This window comes from Nelumbo lutea, chromosome 7, assembly GCF_056320005.1.
Source record: "Nelumbo lutea isolate HS-2025 chromosome 7, American lotus-T2T, whole genome shotgun sequence".
Taxonomy (NCBI): Eukaryota; Viridiplantae; Streptophyta; class Magnoliopsida; order Proteales; family Nelumbonaceae; genus Nelumbo; species Nelumbo lutea.
In genome coordinates, this window is record NC_142690.1 from 7,710,687 (window position 1) to 7,735,991 (window position 25,305).

The window sequence follows — 25,305 nt, forward strand, 5'->3', positions numbered from 1 at the left end:
TCCAAGATTGGTAAATAGGTTGGCTGATCTTATTAACCATACAAAGTAGAAATATTTGGATGCTGTGAAGTTTCCAGGGTTCATCATGGGTTGATTTTAGTGGAAATGATCATACTGCATACTGGTGTGGACTGTGGAGTGTGGAGCCATTTGGGTTTTGTGGGTCCAGATGTGCCATTTCAATGGTCGAAATGAAAGGAGGATGGATGGGCCATGGCCCATGGGTCAGTTCTGTCCTGTTCCGTAAGCACAGAGATGGGCTCATTAAATTGGGAAGGCTGGAAGAAACAGCTAGCCACGTGGTCTGAAACTGAAAGGTTTTACTACACTGGAACTCTGGAAGTGAAGGTCTTTTCCCCAACTCTGGCTTTATGAATTTACCTACCACATTATAGAATGATCAACTACTCTCTTTTCCCATCATAATTCACAACATCCTTACACGTGGCAAAATTGGTAGGTCATCCACGTGGGACCTATTACTGGATGGATGAAGGTGTTATATAGAGTAATGAATCTGATGAGTGATTATGAGGGAAATCTCTCCCTTTAATAAGCCCTCGAAATCCTACACTTGTGGGTTAGTTTAGGGAAGAGTGTATTATTTATTGCAAAATAAGCAGAATACATTTGCCAGATGGTTTACAGTTTCTGTTGCCGTTATCGAGATTTGCGGTTTTAAGATTCCGAGAGGGAATTCATGACCTGATCCGAGTTGACCCAGTTGACACCAAAAGTCGTGATTATTCCTCTTAATTCATTTTAAATTCATTGTTAATCACTAGTTTTAATCAAGGTTACAGATGCGCTCTCTCTCTCTCTCTCTCTCTCTCATTAATGGATTGTAATTGCATTGATAAAAGGAATTACTATTAAATGGGTCCGATTTAAGAGATTGCCGACATGATCATCTGCAGCTTCCTACAGCTAAGATGGTTAAAGTTAGTTTGTGTTGAGGTGGGGCTCGTCCAATGGTGAATTTCAGACCATATGTAGAACACGACTTTAGCTCACTCAGCCAAATGCCCATGTTGCCTGGAAGCATTTACTGAGAATTGAAAACTTTATCTGGCAAAATGTTCAGAGATATATTGAGTGGTTTTCTTAGATTTGAGTGAAATATAAAAAGAAATAATTTACCTACAGCTAACTGGTTAGACGTTCAGTCATGATCATGGTGAGTTCAGATTGAAAATTTTAATCTGGCAGAAGTTTCAGAGAAAAACTACCTGCAGCAGCTAAGATAGACGATAAAAGTCTATTTTGAGGTGGGGCTTATTGTTCAGTGGTGAATTCATATCATCTGTAAAGTGTAAGCACATGAGCTCGCTGACCCAACTGCCCATTGCCTGGAAGCATTTACTGAGTCTGAGTCTGAGAATTGAAAAACCTATCTGGCAAAAGTTAGAGATATGTGGACTTGTGGAGAGATATATGTACTTACATTTGAGTGAAATTGTAAGAAATAATTTACCTAGAGCTGAGATGGTTAAATAAATTAGTCTATTTTTTTTGGTGGGGAACTGGGGATCGTTCAGTGGTGAGTCTAGAATGATCCACATGAGCTATGAGCTCACTCAACCAGATGCCCGTGTTGCTTTCAAGCATTCAATGAGATTTGAAAAACTTGGCAAAAATGCCAGACAATTGTGGTAATCTTTACTTAAATTTGATTCTTACTGATGGTGGCTCCGTTGGTCGAATCTCTGACTCGTTGTAGTTGAGACCTGAGATCAAATCGGGGGTTAAGAGGATGGAGGATGAAGCTAAAGTTTGATAAAGTGATTGTAAGCACGGTGGATTTCATGGTCGCAGTGGTCAATCTCTGAAGGTACAGGAATAGTGGTGGAGGTTTCAGTGATCAGATAGAGAGAGGGTCTCCCCCAATCAAATGGGTATGGTGCCCCTAATTATATTACTTCCTTTAGTTATTTGATTAACCAATATTATAAAATATTCTTTGGAAGTAATATTAGCACAAATGGCTAAGGGTAACCACTAGATCAAATGTCTATATTGAGTTGGACCAATTTGGTTTGACACGTACGGGTTCACGCTGGACCAACCAAGCCTAATCGTATCCATTGTCTTACACTGATAATTTTGGTAGTTTGGTATTATCAATTGTTGCTTCTATCCAAGGTTCAAAGAAATCCTTATCTATCAGCTCATATTGGCTGATATGTATCATATTGGGCCTTTCCCGATATGCCCTTATAGGGGTTGTATCAGGTCAGGGCCTGGTTCAGAGGGTAGCCGGGACTTAAATCGGCCCTTCTGAACTAAAACAAAAAAGTAAAAGCTTAAAAAAAGGGGCTGATACTAGCTGGTATGCCCTATTGATGTATCTGCCAATTTCGATACTTTGAATCTTGCTTCTACTTTAAATGCTTTGGGTTAATTAATACAAATATGCGAGACAAATATTTTTTCTACCGCAATTCAGTTTGGAAGAAGTACAAATACAAACATGTACAATACAAATACATATAAAATAATACAAAATACAAGATTTTGTACTCTATATATTTGTATTTGTATTCCTAAATCGAACCACCTTAAATATTTGCCATTCTTAGGTGACGATTCAATTGCAAGTTAGAGACATGCATTTTTCCCGTTGAAGTAATCCTCATATGCATTGTGAGAATATGTATTTGCAAACCAATTTGTATTGATCAACTCAAAAAGTTTTAAATAAAAACAACAATGATACCAAACCTTTATAATTTTTGTGTTGTGTTTATTTCGAGTATTGTTAGGAGCTGTAAGATAGAGTCACGTCCCACACGTCTTGATCTCTGTATGGTCCATGGATAATCATTATATTTAGAAGTATGGATCTGATAGGCATACTTAGTGAATACACTAAGGGCCCATTTGGTGTGTCTTTTTTGGAAGATATTTGGTAGATCTGACAGTTAAAAGATGCATTGAGCTTTTACATGAAGATCTTAGCAGCTCGAAGCAGGTTTGGCAGATGCACGTCTTTCAACGCGAGAATAAAATGCGAAAGACGTGAGAAGTTTCATTTGGAGCTTCACGAAATCAACCCAAAATGGGTTTTTCGTATCTTTTTGACATTCTGTCTTTTGGTGGTTAAATCTTCCGTGCGCCAAACGGAAATAGACCAAAAATCGGTTTTCCTAACTTGTAATCAATCAAAAGACTGTGCAAAAAGACATACCAAACAAGCTCTAAATAAACACACGTACAAGCAATGTGCAACAGTACCTGTCCCACAAGCATGCTTAGGTCATTACATGGGTGGGCTTTGAAAGCATAGACTGCATAGTTATAGGACAGGTGTTGCATACTAATTGTGTGCTCTTACTAATGTGCTCACTAAGTGTGCATAAGGCTCAATTTGGAAAGAACACAAATAAATAAATACAAATATATAACATACAAATACATATAAAATAATACAAAATACAAGGCTTTTGCATTCTACATATTTCTATTTGTACAAACCTAAAATGACTAATCCTATTGCTTATTCTACTCTCACCCATTTGTATTGATCAATCCAAAACATTTGAGGTATAAACAGCGATAAACCAAACACACCTTTAGCCCATAATGATGATGTCATCTAAAACCTGTTTGAGAGTACTTATTTTAGGCCACGACCACATTAAGAGGCACTTTATGTGCATTTGGTGAAAAAAACCAAGTGCATTTTCCTAAAAATAAGCCCATTTTCAAGAAACTAAAATTTTGGGCTTATTCTTAAGCCTTATTCAATAAGCCCTTATTTGCTTTCTGACTTGTCTTGGCCCGCCATGTCATTTAAAAAAAATAACTATATTGCCCCAGTTTAAAATAAGAGCTTTTTCAGAAAGCACTTATGAATGCTTATTAGGATAAGAACTTATTTGTTAAATAAGCACTTCCAAACAAGGCCTAAATCAACTTTATAAGGAGGCTCCTCACCATCACTCTCTGCCCTGCCTAGTCTATCCACTGCTTGATTATCTTCCTAGTATATGTGAGTATATTTCCTCAGTTCAGATTTGCTACTCACGAGAACATTATCGATCCAAACACAATTTCTCCATCTTCATTGCTGTCCCGGTCCTTATTGTTGAGGTAGTCTATCATCATCTTTGAATCTCCTTCTATCCATACTCTATTTGCTTGTAGAGACCTTAATTGCTGCTTAATTGACGCACCGCCCTAGTAATCCAAGCCTCCACAATGTTGATGATGCAATCTCCTAACCTACTTACATTTGCAAGTGAGACTCAGTTTAGAAGGAGTATAAATACAAATATGTGCAGTGTAAATACATATAAAATCTGAGCCTGATAATTTTGTCTTTTTTTTTAATCTCTAACAATGCAACCAATAGTTGTGGAGCCATTCTATGCCCCAAAGCATTAAAGTTTATTTTCATGTCATGCCTAGTGGTTTCCATTTGACCCATTTTTGCTTGTTGTCTAACTCAACTCTGCCCATTCTTCGTTTTAAGTCTCTTGCTTTCTACATCATCTGTTCCATGTTTTGGATTTTATTACTAAGAGAATGTCCACCAATGTGAATGTCTTTGTTTTCTAACACAACTATGTCAGTAATAATGGCTTTGTTTTAGAAAATAAAATCATTCACATTAGCAAATATCCCCTAAAAGTTCTCTCATTTCTGTTTTTCTATATTACTCGTACAGTAAGAAAATTAATTCCTCCTACAATCTGTTATTTCCACATGTTTGTTCTCAAGTGATTCAGATTATTTTGTCTGGATCTGGCCACGGACAGGATTGACCTACTAACATCTATATCTGTTTTGTTAATAGGAAATCTCTGAAAATGTTAAAGTTTTTGTTTATTAGTTATCAGTCTCATTTCTGTGGGTAATCTCCCACCGAGAAGAAACCACAAAAATATTTTAATTTTTGGGTAACAGTTAATTTTTCCTAATTCCCATTTGTCTCTTTGAGAGCTCAAACCCCATCATTGAGTTGAATGTCGATTTCACTGTAAATTGTCCCGTTGGGTCAGGGCCATCCCTTCAAAAACCTCATTTTAAGGCTCTTGCCCTGTGGTTAGGGCACATCCCCAATAAAGAGGCAAGTATTTCTTAGAAAAATGGAAAACCCCATCTACATTCACTATTGGTGCTTTTACTCATCCCAATCACCACCTCATAGGGAAACCTTCCACTGACTTTTCATTCCAATTGGTTAACATATATATGTCATTGACTACCTTCTATCAGGTTAATTACTTTTCTTCCTAAATTGAAAAGTTGCAATAATCCAAACCTTCCTCATTCTTCTATCTTTGGCCATGTTGCCTTTGCTACCTGAAGCAACCTCAATGCAGATTTCTTGGAAAAAACATATAAAAAACCCTTAAACTTCCTCTAAGGCTTCTATAAATATTGACACCTCCCCTCATCTTTCTGAAAAATTATTTATTGACATGATAAAACAAAACCCACTTCTAACTAAGGTTCAACATATTGATGCATATCATACAATATGAATCAAATCGTTCCAATGTCCTATTGATATATGAAACCATTGAAATGCATCCGTTGTACCATCCGTTGTATATATCGGTAATATATCGTGTGTGTATGTGTGTATATATAATTATTAGTATAATTCTATAATTGTTGGTGGGATGGTAATTGAAAACTAATTAATTCACTTGGTAAGATCTCTGACTCATTGTAGCATAGACCAGGGATCAACTGCGACCAAGGTTGCGAGCTTAAAATGACAGAGATGTACTACCCCCATTGTATAGGAAAGGAAACTCACCAATAAATTTACCAGTACAATGCACTTTAATGTAATCAATTTGATACACACAATAACCACAAGGGTGATGGTTGTTATTTATGCCGAAAGGCAATTCTTCATTGAATATAAGAAACAGATGGAAAACTTATAGAACCCAAAACTCAATCCAATTTCCAATAAGACCGATCAAAACATACCAAAACTAACTAGAGATCACCACCAAAAAAAGTAACAATCTAAATAATATGAGCCTCTGCAATTTTCCTCAACAAAGAAACCAAACGAAACCATAATCCTTCGACCACAAGGGTTAATTGACCATGTATTAGCTCTGACAATTCACATCAATCCTATAAATTTTTGCCTGAAGCACATTAACCATCTAAATTTTCAATCACAAGGCTTTCTTTCATGAGACAAAAGAAGAGCTTATTCGGGCATGTGGCTAAGTTTTCCCGCCTGAAATCGACCCATAAATAATGTTTGGACAGAAGAATTCCTGGTATCATTTGGATTACAAAACGGCAAGTTGTCTTCCTTGGATCTGTGAGCTTTCCCGGGAGACCATGGAATCTTCAACATGTTTTGGGTCCGAAAGGAATTTCTACGGTTCCTCGCTCAGTCCTTCACCCATGAGGCAAGTTCCAAGGCAAAAAAAAAAAAAAAAAAAAAGATCTTGCCACGTGTTAAAAGCAAATCTTTTATTAAATTAAAAAAAAAAATGGAGAGAACCCCTTTTCTGATGGACGGTTTGGATCTGCCCTAAGATTCCTTTACATGGCAAAAGTAGAGGGAACCGTCTAGAGAAGCCACCCTAATACTGTGGCGATGACAGATTGACAAATGACAATGATACTTGCTTTGGCCACTATCAATTATATCTGTTACAGGGTCCCACCCTGTGATAGGCTATCTCTGAATTGTACTAGAACGAACGATTGTAGTAATCTGATCAAGAACTTTTTGGAGGGTCAGAGACAGAGCAATCTGCTACTGTATAACTCAGACTTTACTTACCACGTCCAAAAAGCCAATCAAAGGGTTTATGGATTACTTCACCATCATGTCTACGTGTACGGTGTTCTTGGCCTTTTGCATCACTACGGTTTTGACCGTTGAAAATAGAGTGCATTTTTACAACTGTGTGTGTGGGTGCTGGGTGGACAATGACCATTGACAAATTGTGCTTGCTTCTTCTAGAGAGTAGAGAGACTAAAGGCCAATTAAGAAACCCTACATTGGGACAAAACCGGGTCTATCTTGTTCAACGTTGAACGACCGCACGAGTTATGTATGCTTCCTCTACCTAACGAGGACAGAAACAGATGGGCCCCCATGTGAATGGAAGATCCACTGTCTCGTAATGGCACGTCATTCATGTGTGGAGGAGCAGGATACAGTATCAAGGGGGAACCCACTAAAGTGATCTCCATTATTTATCAGGTTCAGTTCATTGTTGGATTTGGTTCATGATGGATTCATTGATTTGCTAGTCGGCAGCCGAAGGTTTGTTCTCTCAAGTCTCAATGTGCCAGTCTCATCAGTTGGTTTGATATTATTATGACCTTATTGATTCTTTAAATATATGTAGGATCTATATTGTACGAAAGCAAAAATGATCCCAGAAAATATTGTCCTTAGGGTGTTAGTTTGTATGTAAAATGGCTGCTTTCTAACAAGTAACAAGTCAGTGGTAGTTTTAGGAAAAATTCTTCTAATTTTTCACGAGTCCCTTTTTTCAAACATAAGCTAGACAGCATCTCCCTTGATTTTACATGCAATAAAATGCAGCTGATGTAGCACTTTTTTTTTGAAAAATCTATGATGCTGATTTTGAAAAGGCTTTGATCAATTATTGGTTACCAATTTTATGATGTCAGTTGATTGATTTTTCTATATCATATTTTTCCGGCATCATAATCAAACCCAAACGGCCAAACCCCTCTTTTTTATTTTTTGGAAAACGAAATCATATATGTAATCAATTCCAGCGTGGAGGTCTTCCATCTCCCTTTACCTGCTCAACTTCATGGCCCCTTTTGTTTCAATTCAATGCAGGAAGGATGGAAGAATTTTCGGGTGTAAATGTTTCAACTATATTTTCACCCCTGTTAAATTTATTTTAGAAGCCACACCCCTGTTACAATTGAAACAAAAGTCTTCCAGCCTTTTACAATTTTACAACAAAAGAGATGCAGTCAATGTTGTCAGACTTTGGACTGAATGAAATGGAAAAATCTCACCCAGAATGCTTACCGGGTCACTGGTGCATCAGTTCAATCCCGGGTCTGATCCGCGTCTGACAACAGCAAAAGCAGCCCATAGAGAAAACAGGTTCAATTTGGCATGAAATGGGATTCACTCGAACCAGACGGCCATGAAACTCTACCATATTGCTTGCATTAGAAGATCATCTACTACAGAATCCTCAGTAGTTTTGTGACTTTTGGTCTTTGGTTAAGGGCATAAGACATGAGTGGCCCGTGGCTGGTTTAAACAATGACAGACTAGAATTATTGCAAGTTTCATAGCGAGAGTCTGAACTGGCTTTCAATTTCAGCATACCCAGAAACTGTCAGTGCACCACAAAAGGCACATTTGATAAGAAATAAGAATAATTGGGTGAATACAATGGACGCCAATGGCCTTAATATGTTGTATGGTTATAAATACATTTTGTCATGTAACTAGTTCAGATCTACTTGCCGTTTACAAACTACAACTGTCTAAACTAGTAAACACTGACCTAATACAAAAATATTAGCCACAGAAAAGGTGACTGAACCGACGATGGAATCATACAATCTCATCTCTGCACCCCAACCTCTCCAGTGTCTTGGGTTGGAGGTTAAGAGAAAGTGTTATACTGTTTTCTTTGACCTACTCCTACATACAATTACTCTACAAATAGATTTAACCAGAGAAGATTTTAAATTACCTCTCCTGGTACCACAAGACAGGGACATTCATCCACAAAGAATGTGAAAATGATACTCTAATGAAACCTCTTTCACTCACCGACATTATCTCAATCTCGATATATGCATTTCTATATGTATATCTTGTGTATGCATGCATGATGTATTAGCAGTTACGAATTATGATAACTCCTTGGGACCATCGAATGACTGGGTCTTTCTCAAATTCCAGTGGAGGTCCTCGTGTATGCTGCGCAAGAAATCATGGGTGGAATTAACCTGGCATGCCGTCGGCACAGGCCAAGGTGCCATGCTGCAGACAAGCGCATCTCCCGCTGCCAACTGTTTTCTGTCCTTGCCATCAAATGATACCCAGGCATGTCCCCTACTGTTGAATGGTACTTGCACTCGCACTGTTACATTCTCTGGTAATATGAGAGGCCTAAAGGACAATGAATGTGGACAAATTGGGGTAAAGAGGATTCCAGGAACCTGCATCACAACAAAATCAGAATCTAATTCGTAGTACAGATGAGATGGTTACATAACAACCATACAAGTTCATAGCCATAGAAATAAAACAATTATTTTTTGTTATCTTAACAAATAATTATAACTGAATTTGTTGGCTACAAAAAATTATATGAACCGTACGGATCTACAAAATGAATCAAACGATCCATTGGAACTTCACATGCAATTAGTTGTAGACTGTAACCCTGTTCCACTATTCCTTTTTTATTTAATGTCATATCAACTGTGCTTAAGATGTTACACCTTATTCTCACAGCCTTTTCCTCATCTTTTTCAGTTTTCAACGTGCACCAAATCATCCTTTCTCCAGGTTCCATTTTCAATCTTTGTTGCATGTGACAACATCATTTTAGTTAACAGTCCCATGATTTGTCAATTTCAACATAATGGAAAACCTTCAATGTTATTGATTTCTAACTGTATTCATTTGGTTATGCTAGTCATCCTTCGCAGCATCCTCAGCTCTATGATGGTATTTCTACACGGTCCGATGTTCTAGTCCATAAAGCAATGCATGTCTTTTGGTGATGAAGAAAGCAGATATTCAAAAGAATTTTTCTGAAATTTGTTTTTCCCTTTTATGTGTTTCTGGTATCAAAGGCACTTCTGTAACTTTGTGTCGGGGGTCTGGCCACACATAAAGCACAACTCTAAATATACGTCCTCTATTCTGTTGCCGGTCAACTAGTTACTAAAGATTACAGCTAACCCTTGGACATGAGCCTCTTGTTTCCATCCCGTTTCAAATGGTAAATGTGAAATCCAGGAGAAACTTAGTTGATTCAGAATAAATAGATGCACACATTAACATAATTCAATGAGCCAAACTACAATACAACCATATGTAGTATGGTTCATGGATTGATACTTTTTTTTTTTTTAGTTAAAATGTCGATACCTTTTTATGTAGCCAATCCATAACACTGGACAAGGCTTAATGGGTCGAGTTGAGTATTTTGGGAGCATGCTAGGTAATGAAAATTCTGGAACACAAACTGAATTCTAAAGCTAACTTGCAGAAGTTGTTTTCCACTTCATGCTAACCCAAAGTAATACTGGATGCATTGCAGAATTCATTTATATGGAGAAAGAAATACTATTTTTATGCGTAAAAAGAAATAGTATTTGAAACTTTGTAGAAGTAGAAAATACTTCTAACCTAAAAATAACAATATTAGAAGAGTAATAAGAGTAACAAGTCAGTGTCTGAACATGCCTGTGGGTGTACCATTGATCCACCAGCTGCCAATGAGTATGCAGTACTTCCAGATGTTGTTGATAAGATCAACCCGTCCCCTTGCACACATGTTACAAAGGAGTTGTCACAATAGCATTCCAGGTTTGTGAGATAGGATGAAATCCCACGGTCAATTGTAACCTCATTCAAGACAAGAATAGGTTCCTCAGTCTCCAATTCATCTTTGGCAGCATCTCGGATAACATGACACTGCAATCGGTGGCGTAAAGTGATACTAATTGGTCCCTTTATTATTGCATCAAGGTACTCCTGGTAACGTTCACTTTCTGAAGGCTATTTAAGACAACTTTGGATTTCATTGATATCAATAATCTATGATAAAATATTCTACATATTCTACATCATGGACACATAATCAAATTAAGCACTTGATAACTTATGCAAGACGGAATATCTGGACCATGTCTCCCAATTAAATGTATGAATTTTGTTTTCTCATATAGAGTATTAGATGCATGATAACAGTATTACATGTTTGTGACAAAGGATGAAATCCATCTTTGGCTACTTATATATATATATATATATATATATATATATATATATATATATATATATATATATATATATATATGTCATATAATTCCAAAAGTCAAGTAAAATGTCATTTACATGACTGAACAGCTTAAATCCCTCGTGCATAATGAAATATCTGAATCTTCTTTTCTCAATTAAATGATTAAGCTGTGTTGCCTAATCTAGAACATCTGGTGCATGGTGCATATTCAGGAAGTTGGAAAGTCATCAATGGCTCTTTCTACTTGGTGTTCATGATGTAGAGAAAATAGAGTGGGATTCTAGGAATTTGTAATTTTGTCAAATAAGTTTGCTCTATTAGAAGCATGCTCGGAGGTAGGTGCATGGAAGATCTTGAAATGTGACTAGAATTAATAAATGACAATATGGCTTTAGGTTTTAGTTCCTTTGAGAACTCTTTTTGTTCCTTGAATTAGAACCCTGTAACTTCCAGGTCTATTCCCTTTTTTTCCTATAATAAACTTAGGATTCAATCATATGATTGAACCAGTCTTACCACTTTTCTTATTTTTAAAGTGAGAATAGCTTCCCAAGTCCATGAAGTTCACTACAACATGATCATTGATGTGAAATGCAACAAGCTAAAAACATTTTATGATAATGTGTGGACTAGTAAGAATTTTTGGATATAGAAAGCAAATAACATGAATAGAGAAATCACATATTTAACAAGATAGTCATCAATCCCATTATAACTTTCAAACCAGAAACTATTTTGACTGGAAAATGATGGTTTCAAACAAAGATGGAGGATACGGAATGGAGTCATAAAGCCCAAAGATCCTAGGGAAAATGGGACAAGAGGAGGAACTGACCCTTTGAACATTGATGCAGCCTACAAATAAGAAACAGATTGTAAATGGCAGTCAATTTTAATGATGAAATTTTTTTCTTGAAGAAATAACAAGGGCAGCCACAAATTCATTTTCACAGTAATCACTAAGAAACATGTGATAGAAAAAGTTTATCACATTCCATAAAGTATATCCACAAAAATGCAAGCCCTGCCGCACTAGATGAATTACTTTTTCAATCAGTTGAAAAAAAAAACAGCTGAGAAACTGGTAGGGGTTTAGATAATCAAGTATTTTCCTTGAGCACCAAGCCATCACAACAAATACTTGCATTTCATTATTATGGAAAGTAGATGGAATGAAAATTCGCAATCTTTCCAATGCTAAAAACAAGAGCAACATAAAGATAGATCAAGTCGAAGTTCAATCTTCTGACTAATGGCATATAGCAAAGCTTTTTGTGTTGGGGGGAGGTATGATAACATAGGAAGTAATAAATGTCTGTGTTGTATTTGCAGTCATATCCATGTACATGCTAAAGGAGGTTTTGAGTGCAGAACCAAGTTTTGCTTTGGTTTTAAAACAATCACTTTTTATCAATAATAGAAATTAATAATGAAAACGGTTTAGTAATCAGGCATTTGCAGATTGTATCCTAAACAAGACGGATCAATCCTAAGCCTAAAATGCTCAAACGGTTCTCTCCTATATTGTATTTATGGCTTACATCATATTAAGTGATGTATTGTTATTTTTGAATTGTTAATGAAAATAAGGAGCACCAAGGTGTATATTTTTCCTTTTTCCCTCCTTCCCTCTGCTTTTGATGCTGCTAACTTTATTCTTGGTAGCAGATAGGATAATTATGGAGCATATTTAGGGGAAAGAGAATGACTAATGAAATGCAAATATGACCTGCTAATCTGACCTCATAATACGGCTGCTGAACATGCAGTTGACATCTATGGTCAAGGTACCCTAGAATCACTAAATCTATAAGTATCTTGAAGTGCAAAACCATATATCTTTCCTTGGTTTTGTTTTGTCTTCTTTTTCTTTTCCTTTATTTTAGGGTGATGTTCTCTAATAATGATGGACTGTTTAGGTGGTCTTGAGTTCATTCAATTAGTTTATGAAGCAAAAGAAGGACATTTTATTGACTTGATGCTAGTAGGCAATTTATTTTTTTCTTTTCCTCTCTAGGTAGATCCAGTAAAGTTGGACATAGTTTATCCTCAAAAACAAATGTCAACAGTTTCATTTAGATTGGAATGTTGCATACATGGAGAACCCATAGATTTTTTTATGTACATATTTACTTCTTGCCTAGTGAAGACAATTCTTGAGAAACATATCAATTATGGTTGATGTGTTACAGGCAATGGCCCTTTTGGCTTCTAGTGAAGTGCTGGTTGATGGCCTGTGAAAGGAAGTTTAGTAGATGCCTGTCTAATGGAGGAAAATAGAGGTTTAGAAGGGCTGGACCTTGTCTGACAAATGCATTCGTGGATTTTTTATCAAAAATATTCTATTCTCAAGGACGGGCAAAGAAATTTGTGGTTCAGTTTCTCAGACTTGCTTCATGACATAGACTGCAGCATGAATATAACAATTGAGATAAGAAAATTTTCCTTTTTCAAACTTTTGTAAAACTGTAAAAGTTATCAACTGACTATTATTCAACATTTAGGTGGATGTGGAAAGGAGTGGACAATTTCCAGATGTTCAAGACATCCAGTGAGGTCAAAGAAGAGCAATTAAATAAAATTGATATCTGCCCACCCAAGATCAACCTAGTAGGTCCCAAAATGGAAATATCCTTTTCTGAAAAAGGTAAGATAAAATATCCAAAATTTCTACATGGAGATCTTCTATCAATTGCAAAACTTCTGAAATTTTTAAATTGCCACCAATGAGATAGAATTCTATGTAAAAGCAGCATTCAGAAGAAAAAAGAATGAATAATCTTAATTTCCAAAAATAGAGCCATTTCACTCCAAACTAATATGAAGTACAGAATATGTAAATTTTAAGATCCGAAAAAATAGAAGGTACATACCCAATTAAGATCTGGAAAAAATATAAGGAACATACCCAAAGAACAGTTCCATCCCCACCAAGAGTTACAACAAGATCAACTTTTGTGTGTAGATGTAGTATTTCCTCATCTGCAAGACAAAGCAACACAAATTGGAAACTTATAAATGGAAAAACCATGAGCAGACTATAATCCCAAGTGACACTTGTTGATTAAGATTAAGCATCAAGTAATGCCAGCATTGCATACACCCTATTAATACAAAAAGACTGCAACTGGATCTTTGCCTACAAAGAAGACAGAGGAAAATAATGCAAATAAAGGAAAACTAAGTGGTAAGAGGACTAAATCTGATAGGACAATTAGCCTAGGCACTAAATGTAGAAAGGAGAAGTGTTATGTGCACTTTTCAAAATTGTCAATGACAAAGATAATGTATCTTGAATGGAAAAAGCTTAGATTGTTATTGAATGATTAGTCTTGGTGTACTCCTTGGCAATTGGTCATGTTGAAGATACCAGTTTGGATGTCAGAATTTACTTACAAAGTGGTGAGGTCAATGGTTTTAATAATGAGGTAGAAATTCTTAATTTTTGGCGTGCCTGAGTAGATGCTGAAATCATTTTGGAGGCAGTGATTTAAAAATAAAGAATATAGGGCATGACCTAATAAAGAGGTCTCAAATGCTTTGCATAGTGATGATGTTGAAGATGGAGATGGTAAGGAGGGGGAGGAAATGAAGAATTTGCTCCTATTGATTTTTCAGGGTCGAGAAGATAATGAACCACAATAAGGTCGTTGAAAAAGAAATAAGGTATGAAGTTGGGACTGTTCTTAGGAGGAGAGGAGTTTTCCGAAAGAGCATGTATAGAGTTGGAAGAGGAAAGAATGAAGGATGTTAAATCCTTCAATTCTGTGACTAACTAGTAGTTAGGTGGTGGGGTGAGAAAGTGGAGCTATTGAACTAAGATAGGTATGTATAATTGTTGGGTAGGACTTCTTTTAGGAATTTTTACTAGGAAGATAGCTCTGATAGGGGATTGAAGGGATTGTGTTGTGCTATGATCAGGTAATTTCTTATCACCTGTTGTATCTCTACCTTTTTATTTTAATGTAATTTTCTATTTACAAAAATGATAAGTCTTAGTGCTGACCATTTTCCCATGTCTGTACAAAACTGTAGGAGGAATCGTCTGATAGAAGTTCATTTCTCACTCGTGGTTCCACTAAAACATCTATGTTCTTCTGATGTTTCAGCCATCTGTGAAGATAAAGAGAAAGGTGAGACCAAAAGTAAAATACTATGCAAGCATTGGCTTCGAAGTTACAATGCTGTAGAGATACACATACACCAGTACAGACACATATGCATATATGCATCTATATTTGTTTGTAATAAATTGAAAATAAATATATGCATGTATTCTTGCATATGTATATATATGGCAAACAAATATGCATGTGCCACACTAAATCTGTATGTATTTTTATGCGTACTACAATAAGCTTTGATTAATATTTCTTAACGTCAAGAAGAAAACAGTAGAACAGTATTACAACGGGGACCTTGTTAATTTATACTGATATTAGAAAAAATAAAATAACAGCACACTGTGAGAACAACAAAACGTAAACAAATAATATGTATTTACAGAATATCAGCCAATGTGAGAACAACAAAACTAGCATGCAAATTCCTCATCAAAGAGGGAAAAAGTTTAGCCCTATTTTTTTCAGCTGAATCTAGGAAGCTATTCCGCTTTTTTTTTAATAATATCAAGAAGACTTTGGGACCAGATTCTAGCAACCAAGAAAAAAAAAACTCTGGCTGCGTTTGGAATCAGTGTAAAATGTCATCGGTGTAAAAGTACACTAGTGACGTTTTACACTGAACTATGAAAGTGACCATTGCTTTTTCAAAAACGCAATGGGTGAAGAGTCTAAAGTTTTACATCAATAAAATCGATGTAAAAATTTACGTTTGATAGGTTTTACATTGATTATCAACGTAAAACACCACTCCATCCAAACGTACGCAAAACTGAACCAGAGTGGAGTTTTACGTCAATCATGATTACACTCTCCTTCCAAGCACGGACAAAATCAAACCAGTGTAAAGTTTTACACCGATTCCAAACGCAGCCTCTAGAACATCAAAAACTGATAGTTCAGTACAACCACACCTGACCATTTCTGCGCAAAGAACTTGAACAGAGATTGAATTTGGCTTGGTCAAAATAAGCACTTTCTGTGGAGGCGATTCCCACCTCAAGGAAATCTGAAAATGAAAAGGAGTTCTCCGTTAGACAACTTAGAGAAGGATCCAAAAAAACAAGAATTGCAGTACCATTAACAGCAGTTGTATGAGCACATAATGAACAAATAGTGGCAAACACTTCCATATTGAGTTGACAAAATTTTGGAAATAAGAATCACAAATTTTGCACATGCATCGTGAGCCTGCTAAAATGTAAATGTAAACAAATAGACACAGTGTAAATTGAAGAAATATTACCTGTTTACTGCTTCGCTCTGCAGTTGTTATATTCCCTCTTTCAAAAGAGACAATGTCATGCTTGTGCTGGCCATTTTTCTCACCATTGCATCCCCAAGAAAGTCTAAAAGATGCCTATTTCATGTAGAAATATGCTCAGTTACAGTTTTAACTGTACCTAAGAAAGCAACAATGCAACTGCATATACATGACTTGGAAGTTGTCAATAGGAGCAAAAGAGAGATGGTTTAAAAAAAAGAACCCTGCGAACTATGCATTTTTCCTTTTCTCTTTTTCTGGGGGTTGGCAATGTCAATATCAAAAGTATTTAATTAAAAGGTAAGAAAAAGAAAATAGACATAAACTGTCCAATGAAATCTGTTTAATATCCTATTCATCCTTCATTATCAAATAAAGGCCCTACAGGGTGGTGAATAGATCTTAACCACATGTCATTGTAGATCAAAATATCAGGTGGTTGAGAGGAACCTGTTGCACTGAAAAAACAATGAAGCGCAGGCTCAATATTAAAGGAAAACCCAGATAGAAAATGAGTACCAATCAAGCAGCTACTCATTCACATCAAGAATGGCATTGTAAGTTGGGAAGTATCTTGAGAAATATTGATCTCAAGGTGACTGAGATGTTAAACAAATGGCTTGACAGGGTGATTTCTACCCCTTTATATGGTCTTCATCATTATGTTTCAAAATACCTCCCCATAAAAAACATAGGTCGTTACCCTTGGTTCATTTACCAAAAAAAAACTAGTTTCAAGATTGCTTTCATTAACATAACACTTGAACCTAGGAGATACTAAAGATATAAAGAAAATAACCATTTAAGAATTGCAAAGGAAAATTTATTGAAATCTATGCATCAAAACAATGAATGCTATAGATAAGCGCAAGCCCATATCTACAAGAAAAAAAAAAAAAAACAATTGGTTGCAGACCTGATACGCTTCCCCCAAAATGAAGCACAGTCCCCAACCCCCAGCAATTCTTAAATGATCTCATGGATACACTTTCAAGGAAGATACTCCAGACAACTAAAAAAATTAAAAGAAAAAAACATATCAACACACACTATTGAACAACTGGTCATAAAAAAAAAAAGCAAAATAAATTTCAAGGTAGACGGAAATAGATACAATTTCATGATGTCACTTTGGAATGAAAGAGGTAGTCAGAAGTGCAGGACCAGAAGGAAAACAGAACGGTCTTACCTTTCTCATGATTTTATTGTGAAACACCTTTGAATCAAAATCTATTTCTCCATCCCTAAGAATATGTTGGGAGCAGATTCCCTGTTTCCCACAAAACTTTTCATTATTTGTCCTATCACTCTTAGTATCATGATGATCTCCAAATGAAAGTTCTGCATCCAAAGAAGATACCTTAGTTAAAAAAAGGCTGCCATAAACACATAGGCAAATATACATACATCTGGGATTCTAGATAGGAAAATGAGATATCAATACCTTTTTCAGTAATAAGACATCAATTACTTAAGATATAAGATTTCTATAAATTTTCGTATCCAAAATTCAAGCATTTATTATTACTTTACGATCATATTTATGACAAATTGGCAGAGGCTTTGCCATTTTGATGGGTATGCAAGATGCAATATTCCTAACAGATGCATAATGTCAATACAAAGAAGAGGAAGATATCCATCATGTGGAGATTCCTCTTTTACTCTCTGCCTTTGGTGAACCCATGGGAGATTAGAGAAGTATTGCTTCACGATAGAAGTGTCTCAAAGGTTAGAAGTCGTGCTACCTTTCCCAGTTTGCTAGGCTTTACGCAAGGAATGAAAAAGAATTTACAGGAACAGGATTATGGAAGACCTCTTCCTATTCATAGATGTGAGCAATTTCCTGTATGATTGGGCCCAAGTTCTCAAATATTGAAAAAGGATCATTTCTTGATTCTTTTTATTTATTGTTACTTCTTCCATATAAAGTAAATCAATCTTATAATTTTTTTCTCATAATTAGTGAAGGGGTTTCTGTAATTTAGAAGGAAATATATAAATTTGGGAATTGAAAAGTTACCCACAATGATATTATTTGTTTATTTTCAGCATTAGAGAGAAGAACATAAAAATTACTTGAAATTTGCAGGTTCATATGAAGGAAAATTTCTAACTAATGAATGCATGTATTTTGACCAGAACAAACCTCTGAATTCCTTACTAAGATTCCTTGTCCTCTCTAATTCATATTTACGCTTCCATTCAGCTGCCTCAGCTTGAGCAGAAGCCTTTCCTTCTGCTACCCGTCTTAATGCCTTTGCAACAGCTAAAAATGAACATAAAAGCAATAAGGTAGATGCCAGATTTGTGCTACATCTAAGAATACAAAATAATACTAATACTAATACTAATACTAATACAAATAATAATAACAACAGTAATAAAAATCTTACTTCTCAAAGCCTCGGAGAACTCAAAAAGGTGGTCATCGATTCCCTTGACAGATGACTGTTGAAGGAATTCCATCATTACTTTTTCTGAATCCAAGGAAGAAAGTGGATCCTTAAAACCATTCTCTGGATGCACGAATGTCCCACTGGAACTCCCCTGTCCAAGGAAGGCCTATTATTGACAAATTTGAAGCACAATATAAAATTGCATGACATGAAACAAGATTGTTATACAAGTTGAAACAATATATTATCCCTTTTCTTTTGGAATGGATTAACTTCAGGATTGAAGCCTGTTTTTTCCTACAATTAATTGATAGTGTGATGAATCACTTGGCAGACATCCAAATGAATGCCCCCTGTAGTTCCTATTGATATTATGGAGACAACTCGAATAGTATCCATTTATGTTAGCTAACCCTCTAGCAGGTTCTTTATCTAGGAGGATTGGAGGAGCTAGCTTTACAGGTGTATCCTATTCCCGTGAAGTGGTGAACGAGCACTTTGTATGTATCTATGCCACTATCATTTTAGGTTTGCCTCTCTTGAGGTCAAGTAATTGACAGTGCTTTTTGTTTTTGGTAAGGTAGAGGTTGTACCTTTTCCCTCTTTCTCTAATGGAAATATGGAATTATTATCAGCATATGTGTTAACATGTAGACATGGCTATGGGTCGTTTTTCTTCTCTCTGTAATATTTCACAATTCAATTACATGCTAACTCCACCAAACATATACTTATGTTTCCCTGTAGGATCATTACGAGACAACCCGAGGAAATTCCCAGAATTTGTTTGATTTCAGAAAAGAGTTGAAACGAAATTACAAATTCCAATTCCCCTTAGTATATAGAAGGTCATAGTATGTAAGACATATTTTTCTCGAAGATATCCGCCTTCACCATTCAACTTAATTTTCCTGACCAATAATCCAAATTGGTGTCCTCAATCTCGTTAAATGGTAAGCTCCTCAGCTCAACCTACTATCTGCTTTAGCTCTCAAAAAATTATTACTTATAAGGCAAGCTATACAAACGACAAAACCAGTATGCCAGCAAATGAACCGATGCATCAATCCAAATGAACCCAAACCATTACTAAAGAACAGAGTTACATATAAATTGTTATAACTTAACCTCAGTTAACCAAAACCTGTTCAAACACCATAATTAACAAACCTAGGAAGGTCACACCCAAAGAAAATAACAATTCTGGCAAGAATTTGATATACAAACCGAGATTTTAAACACGAAATCGATCCTAAACAGAAAGGGGACAAAATATCCAGGTTGCATTGAAAATTTAAATAAACAAAATTGAAATTGCAGATCATACATTTGAAGTGAGCTCGCTTGGAGACATAGCGAAGTTGCAGGGAGAGAGGGAGGGAGAGAGGGAGCTCATAAGCCTTTAAGTACCGTCTCAGATTAATATGAGGTAGTCAGGTAGGTATTTATAGTTGGAATTTAACGAAATTGGGGGTTGATTCATGGGGTGAGGGAGGAAGATGGGAGGTTGGTGGAGAAGGGGATATTTGGAATTAAATTTCTGTTTCAATTAAATGCTCTGTCATTGATGAAGGATGGGTAGTAGAAGAGGTGGGGTCAGGACTCGGGGAAAAGCGAGGGAATGGGTGGGTCCCGGTCTTATGCGCGTGGCGACCAAGCGGGAGGCGTGGATTTCTGATACGTCACATGCATGCGCACTCGGTCAACGGATCAAAACCGGAATTCGTCATAACACCGTCCACACAGCCTTTTGAAACCGTGCATTGAGAATATCTCCGCACTTATCATGGAAGATATTCTCAATGCACAGCTGAAAAAGAAGTGAGGACGGTTTTGTAAGGACGAAATCCGAATACTTAACGGGCCTTCCTCAGCACTTGTTTGTTCATTCAACTCGTCGTCCTGATTTCTTACCGCCAAAAAGTTACCAACGACGAGTCTTCCACTTTTGAACGATTCGGTCTACAAACAGAGACGTTGGCATGCATAGGCCCTTCATGCGATGAGCGCTTTTCAACCGTCAATTTGGCATGATTTTGTTGAACGAATGTCTTACTTCTTTCGAGGCCCACCGAACATGGCCAAATGAGGGATTGATGCCAAGTGTCCGCTAGCCTAGAACTAAGACCAGTGGCCGTCTTCTGAAAATATTTGGTGGGTATTCATGCACCATCTCGGTGACAGGGACAGGTTTATCCAAACAGGCAAAGACGGCCGGGCTGGGTTTTCTGGTCCATAGTTGCCCTATCATCCTGTTTCTTTACAAAGGCGCCTTCCGTCCATACAAAAACTTTCCCACATTCCATACACAATGCATTACCGCCGTGTATTGAGAATATCTTACCAAATGACATTTCCAATGAATGCCTGCAGCTTCATGTGAGTATGAGATGGGAACTATTTGTGAGTAGGAGATACAAGCTTATAGACCAGATGGTCATTTGACGTCCTCCTAAATATGGAGTTAAAAGATCAAACGCTAAAGATTTTTTCTGATGGATTAATGGACCTTATGTGCATCCTTTTAAACACTATAGCAATAGATCAAGAACATTTTTCATAAATGAGAATACAAGTATGAAAGATGTTCAATTTAACATTTGCCTCCTACAGTACATTCCAACCGTGTATTGAAAATATTTCTCAATGACAAAGTATGAGAAATATTCTCAGTACACGCTGAGATATGCACGTGCGCACCTATTGGGGGCACTCCCAGCTGTGATCTCAGTGTCTTCTGTGTATCAAATCCAAACTCCATGAGAGGACCCATAGAGTTCTAAGTGGTGATCAACCCAAATGTGAAAAGCTCCACAGCCTCACCCAACAGAATCCGACTTCAGTCAGAGTAAAGCCTGTTCCAACAATCTTTACAGTTTTGCATTGGGATTATCTTCCTACTTATGTATTTTATTTAATGGGGAGATATTTCCAAAGCAAAGTTACAAGAAGCTGTTAGAATAGTGTGAGCATGGGCTTGCTCTAACTGAAGCCAAATTCCACCCAACGTCCCAATTACCAACTCTGAATTAAATTAAAGAACAGAAATGAAAAGATATTGGCTGTTTGGTTGGGGTGTAGAGCTCTGGACCCTAACAAATTTATTAGATTAAATTTGATCACTACTGTAGTGAAGGTATACCTGTCATGCCTACCTTAGGGTTGCATGGAAGTAGATATTAGTCTCTAGAATAATAAATGAAGCTGGTCGCTGATTGAACAAAAAACACCTACAAGCTTGCTTGTACAGTTACCTGCTTAGGACCTTTTTGATAGCAAGTAATTGAACTGAATGGCTCATTGCTTTTTAATAATTAAGGAACAAGTTATTAACTCAAGTCTGAAGTTGGGTTGATTTCTGTATAATGTTATCCTAAGGTTTTCTAAACCAAACCGAATAATAAACCGTTCAGGGTTCAGTTCTCGGGTTGAACAGTCCAATCATTTAAATCAAATAGACGGTTCGTTTTAATAAAAAAAATAAAAAATGACTAAAAACTGCTGAATGGTTCAAATGGTTTGACTTCTCAGATCAGCGATTTATTGACCAAATCAACGGTTTTTGGCCAAATTGACAGTGCTGGGGTAAAACGGAATCGATCAAGCGACTGATTCCCAATTTTTTTGGTCGGACCGTCCAGTCCAATTCGGTTTTAAAAATCATGATATTATTCATTAAAAGACAAAACAATAATTCATTCAGTTCAGTCATGTTAGCCATTATTGGGTTAGTAATAACCAGAAGGATTCATTTAGTTCCTTGTATCATTTTCTTATCAAAGGCCCAGTTTATTGAGACTATATTTATTGCCCTTGTCCACCTAGACAGATCAAATTAATGTGGCAGTTGCTATTTTTTTGAGAAACAAAATTTTATTCATATTGGTGAACACCCACTAATGAACAGTAGCCTTTTGGCTGACAGGGATCCCACCACTATCGAATATTGCTTCAAGCTCCTCAGTGTTCAAACAGAATATTTACAACTAGAGAACAATGTTCTTGTTCCCTTATGGTGAACTTCAACTCCTAGATTGGGTTTTTTCTCTTTTAGGGTTTAAGCTAGATGTCAATTGTTTTGTGTGTGTAGAGAGAGTCATAATTTTAGGAAGAAAATGTGCACCAAGAAATAGTCAAGATAAGGAAAAGGTATGAAGTTTGATTCTCATTTGATTTTTCTTACTATTCTTCTTGAAAGTTGGTGGTATAGTGTGGAAATTGATTTGAAAGTAAATTTGTTTGACTTGTTTTTTGTTTTATATAATAGAAGAATACAAGTAAAATATATGTTTCAATCTCATTTGACTTGTTTTTTTTTACTTATATAGAAATAAAAAACATATATGCTAAAATAGGATTAAGTTGATTAAGCTAAAAAAAAATGGATTAAACCCCAAATTGGTTCGTCAGGGCCTTAGATATTTGACTTGTCTGAAACCCCATGTTATGTTTGATTTGTCACCCTAGACTTGGCTAGCCCGGTTGATTTGCACCTTCATCGTCAATACATATCATCAGTCGATTCTTGAAACTAATTAATTTATCATTAATCGATTCTTGTGACCCATTCTCAAGTCTCAATGACAACCGACATCTGGCAAGGGTTTTATATATATATTCATGTATGAGAAAAATTTTGGGTAACAAGAGTTCTTAAATACTTGGTTTGATAGAAAATAATAGAGAAATAGAAAATTGAGGAAAAATACTTAATAAATTTTGTAAAATTCCTTAAACTTTCCATCTGCTTTCCTTTTTCTCTTTTTCTATAAAACTAACCACACCCTTTTTATGTCTTCACTGTTTTGCTTTATATGGCTGTGCAGTATCATTTATGTTGAATCAGGGTTAGGTCTATGCCCCTTCCCTCCTTCCAAAGAAAATATAAACAATGAGTCTTCATCTTCTACGTGGGTTATTAATGTATTCATGGGTAAGTGCTCAGACAAACTCCCCCACTCCCAAGAAAATAATACTCTTCCTGCAACTTCCATTCTTTTTAGTATATAAAAAATAAAAATTTAATGTGCCTACTTAGGGGTTAAAATTTTGAAAAAAAAAAAGCTTTCCCATACCCATACCCATAATTTATGACAGAATCCGAGTTCTCATTATTCAAATGACTATCACTTATGATATATTTGGTTTAATAGAAAATAAGAGACAAAGGGAAAGTTGTTTAGGAATTGTTAAGAACTTTCCCTCAATTACTTTATATTTCTCTCCTAGTTTTTTTATCAAATCAAGCATAGCATTAGTCAATGTTTTCCACAGATCAAGGTGGTTGGTCAGAGGATAGAGAAAAGAAAATGAACAAGTAGAGAAGTCAAATTGTAATGAACAACGTATCATCACCATGGTCCTCTTAAAGACTTTGACCTTGTTATCTTTCATATGCGTTCACATGTATTATAAATATTGCTTTAGAGTGTAGCTAAAGTTTCATGTATAGGAGGTCACTTATCATGTGAATGTGTTTGTTATATGTTGTTCATAACTGTGAGTGCAGTTTCGATTGAACATTTTTTTTATTGCTTTCAGATCATCTATTGATTTCTTCAGGCAAAACAAGGGAAAAAATAGATCTCACGGATAACTCATAAACGGGTTCAATTGAATTGAATATCCGAAATTGGATTAAATCAAAACCCAATCGATTGATAGCCTTACTTGTTATTTATTGGAGAAAAAAGTAGAGACACGATTTGGTTGGAGGTTGTATGGGCTTTGGGCCCATTAAAATTTTGACAAAATTCCAACCTTAACCCACAAAAGTTTCATCACTAGGAAATAGTGTCTGTGTTCTTTGCATGCATGACATGTGGTTTGTGGGCAACAACGCATGGGTCTTACAAATCGAATTGGGATCTGCCCCTCACACAAGGCGCTTCACACTGTCCTCACATGCACATTTCACCATGCATTGAGAATACCGCCTGTGAATAAAAACGTATAAGTACGGAAGATATCCCTAATGCATGGTGGGATGTGTCTGTAAGGTTGGTGTGAGGACCGTTCTCTTACTAACCAGTAGGGGTGAAACTATTTGAACAGACTTGGGTTGGGATTTTGTTAAAATTTGAATGGGCCTGGGTGCAACTTGTGCAGGCTTAGTTAGAGCTTTCGTTAAATTTTGAAAGGGTCTGGGCCCTTGATACAGTGTAAAATTTTTAAGTCAAGTACTTGATTGAAATTATCACTTTGGATGATATACTGTTGGTTGTGTTTTATTTGTTTGCATGTGGGTTTTCATGTCAACCTTAGTTTCTTTTCCTATCTAATACCAGTATTTTTTGCATGTCAAATTGAAACAAGGAATTGAAATGTTGAACATTTTCAAGAATTATGAAATTGATGTGACCATCCTGCATGATTTCGATTTTTACGAGGATCACCAGTAAGCCATGCAGGAAAGGAAGAAACAGTTGGCCAGCTTGATGGTTGTTCCTGCTGTTGGTGGCAATGAGCACTGAAATCCAATCTCAATATCTAGTGATTTAATAAAACAGATGACCAAGAACTTTGCTCAAGCTGTTAGGTTG

The 25,305-nt window shown here is 36.2% G+C and overlaps 1 protein-coding gene across 2 annotated transcripts; it reads right to left on the minus strand.

Annotated features, from left to right (window-relative positions):
• Positions 1–8,375: 8,375 nt before the first annotated feature.
• On the minus strand, positions 8,376–20,592 carry LOC148844901 (NAD(H) kinase 1-like). Of its 2 annotated transcripts, none has more exons than XM_088955291.1 (11): positions 20,091–20,592; positions 18,761–18,914; positions 18,514–18,633; positions 17,554–17,705; positions 16,347–16,460; positions 16,015–16,109; positions 14,986–15,092; positions 13,888–13,961; positions 11,756–11,834; positions 10,421–10,728; positions 8,376–9,162 (listed from the first exon to the last, which is right to left on the minus strand). In XM_088955291.1, the coding sequence occupies exons 1-11, from the start codon at positions 20,157–20,159 to the stop codon at positions 8,851–8,853; spliced, it is 1,584 nt and encodes a 527-aa protein (XP_088811417.1). In that variant the 5' UTR covers positions 20,160–20,592; the 3' UTR covers positions 8,376–8,850. The 2 variants fall into 2 exon arrangements, with proteins under 2 accessions (XP_088811417.1, XP_088811416.1); XM_088955290.1 differs by having other exon boundaries at positions 18,529–18,633; positions 20,091–20,314.
• Between the last annotated feature and the right edge of the window lie 4,713 nt (positions 20,593–25,305).

Bases quoted from the DNA above. Each gene is read 5' to 3' on its own strand.
- LOC148844901 (XM_088955291.1), bottom strand. From the start codon at position 20,159: ATGAGCTCCCTCTCTCCCTCCCTCTCTCCCTGCAACTTCGCTATGTCT. The intron at 18,634-18,760 runs GTAAGATTTTTA...GTTCATTTTTAG, and splicing joins GTTCTCCGAGGCTTTGAGAA to CTGTTGCAAAGGCATTAAGA. The intron at 17,706-18,513 runs GTTTGTTCTGGT...CTTTGGATGCAG, and splicing joins TCTTAGTAAGGAATTCAGAG to AACTTTCATTTGGAGATCAT.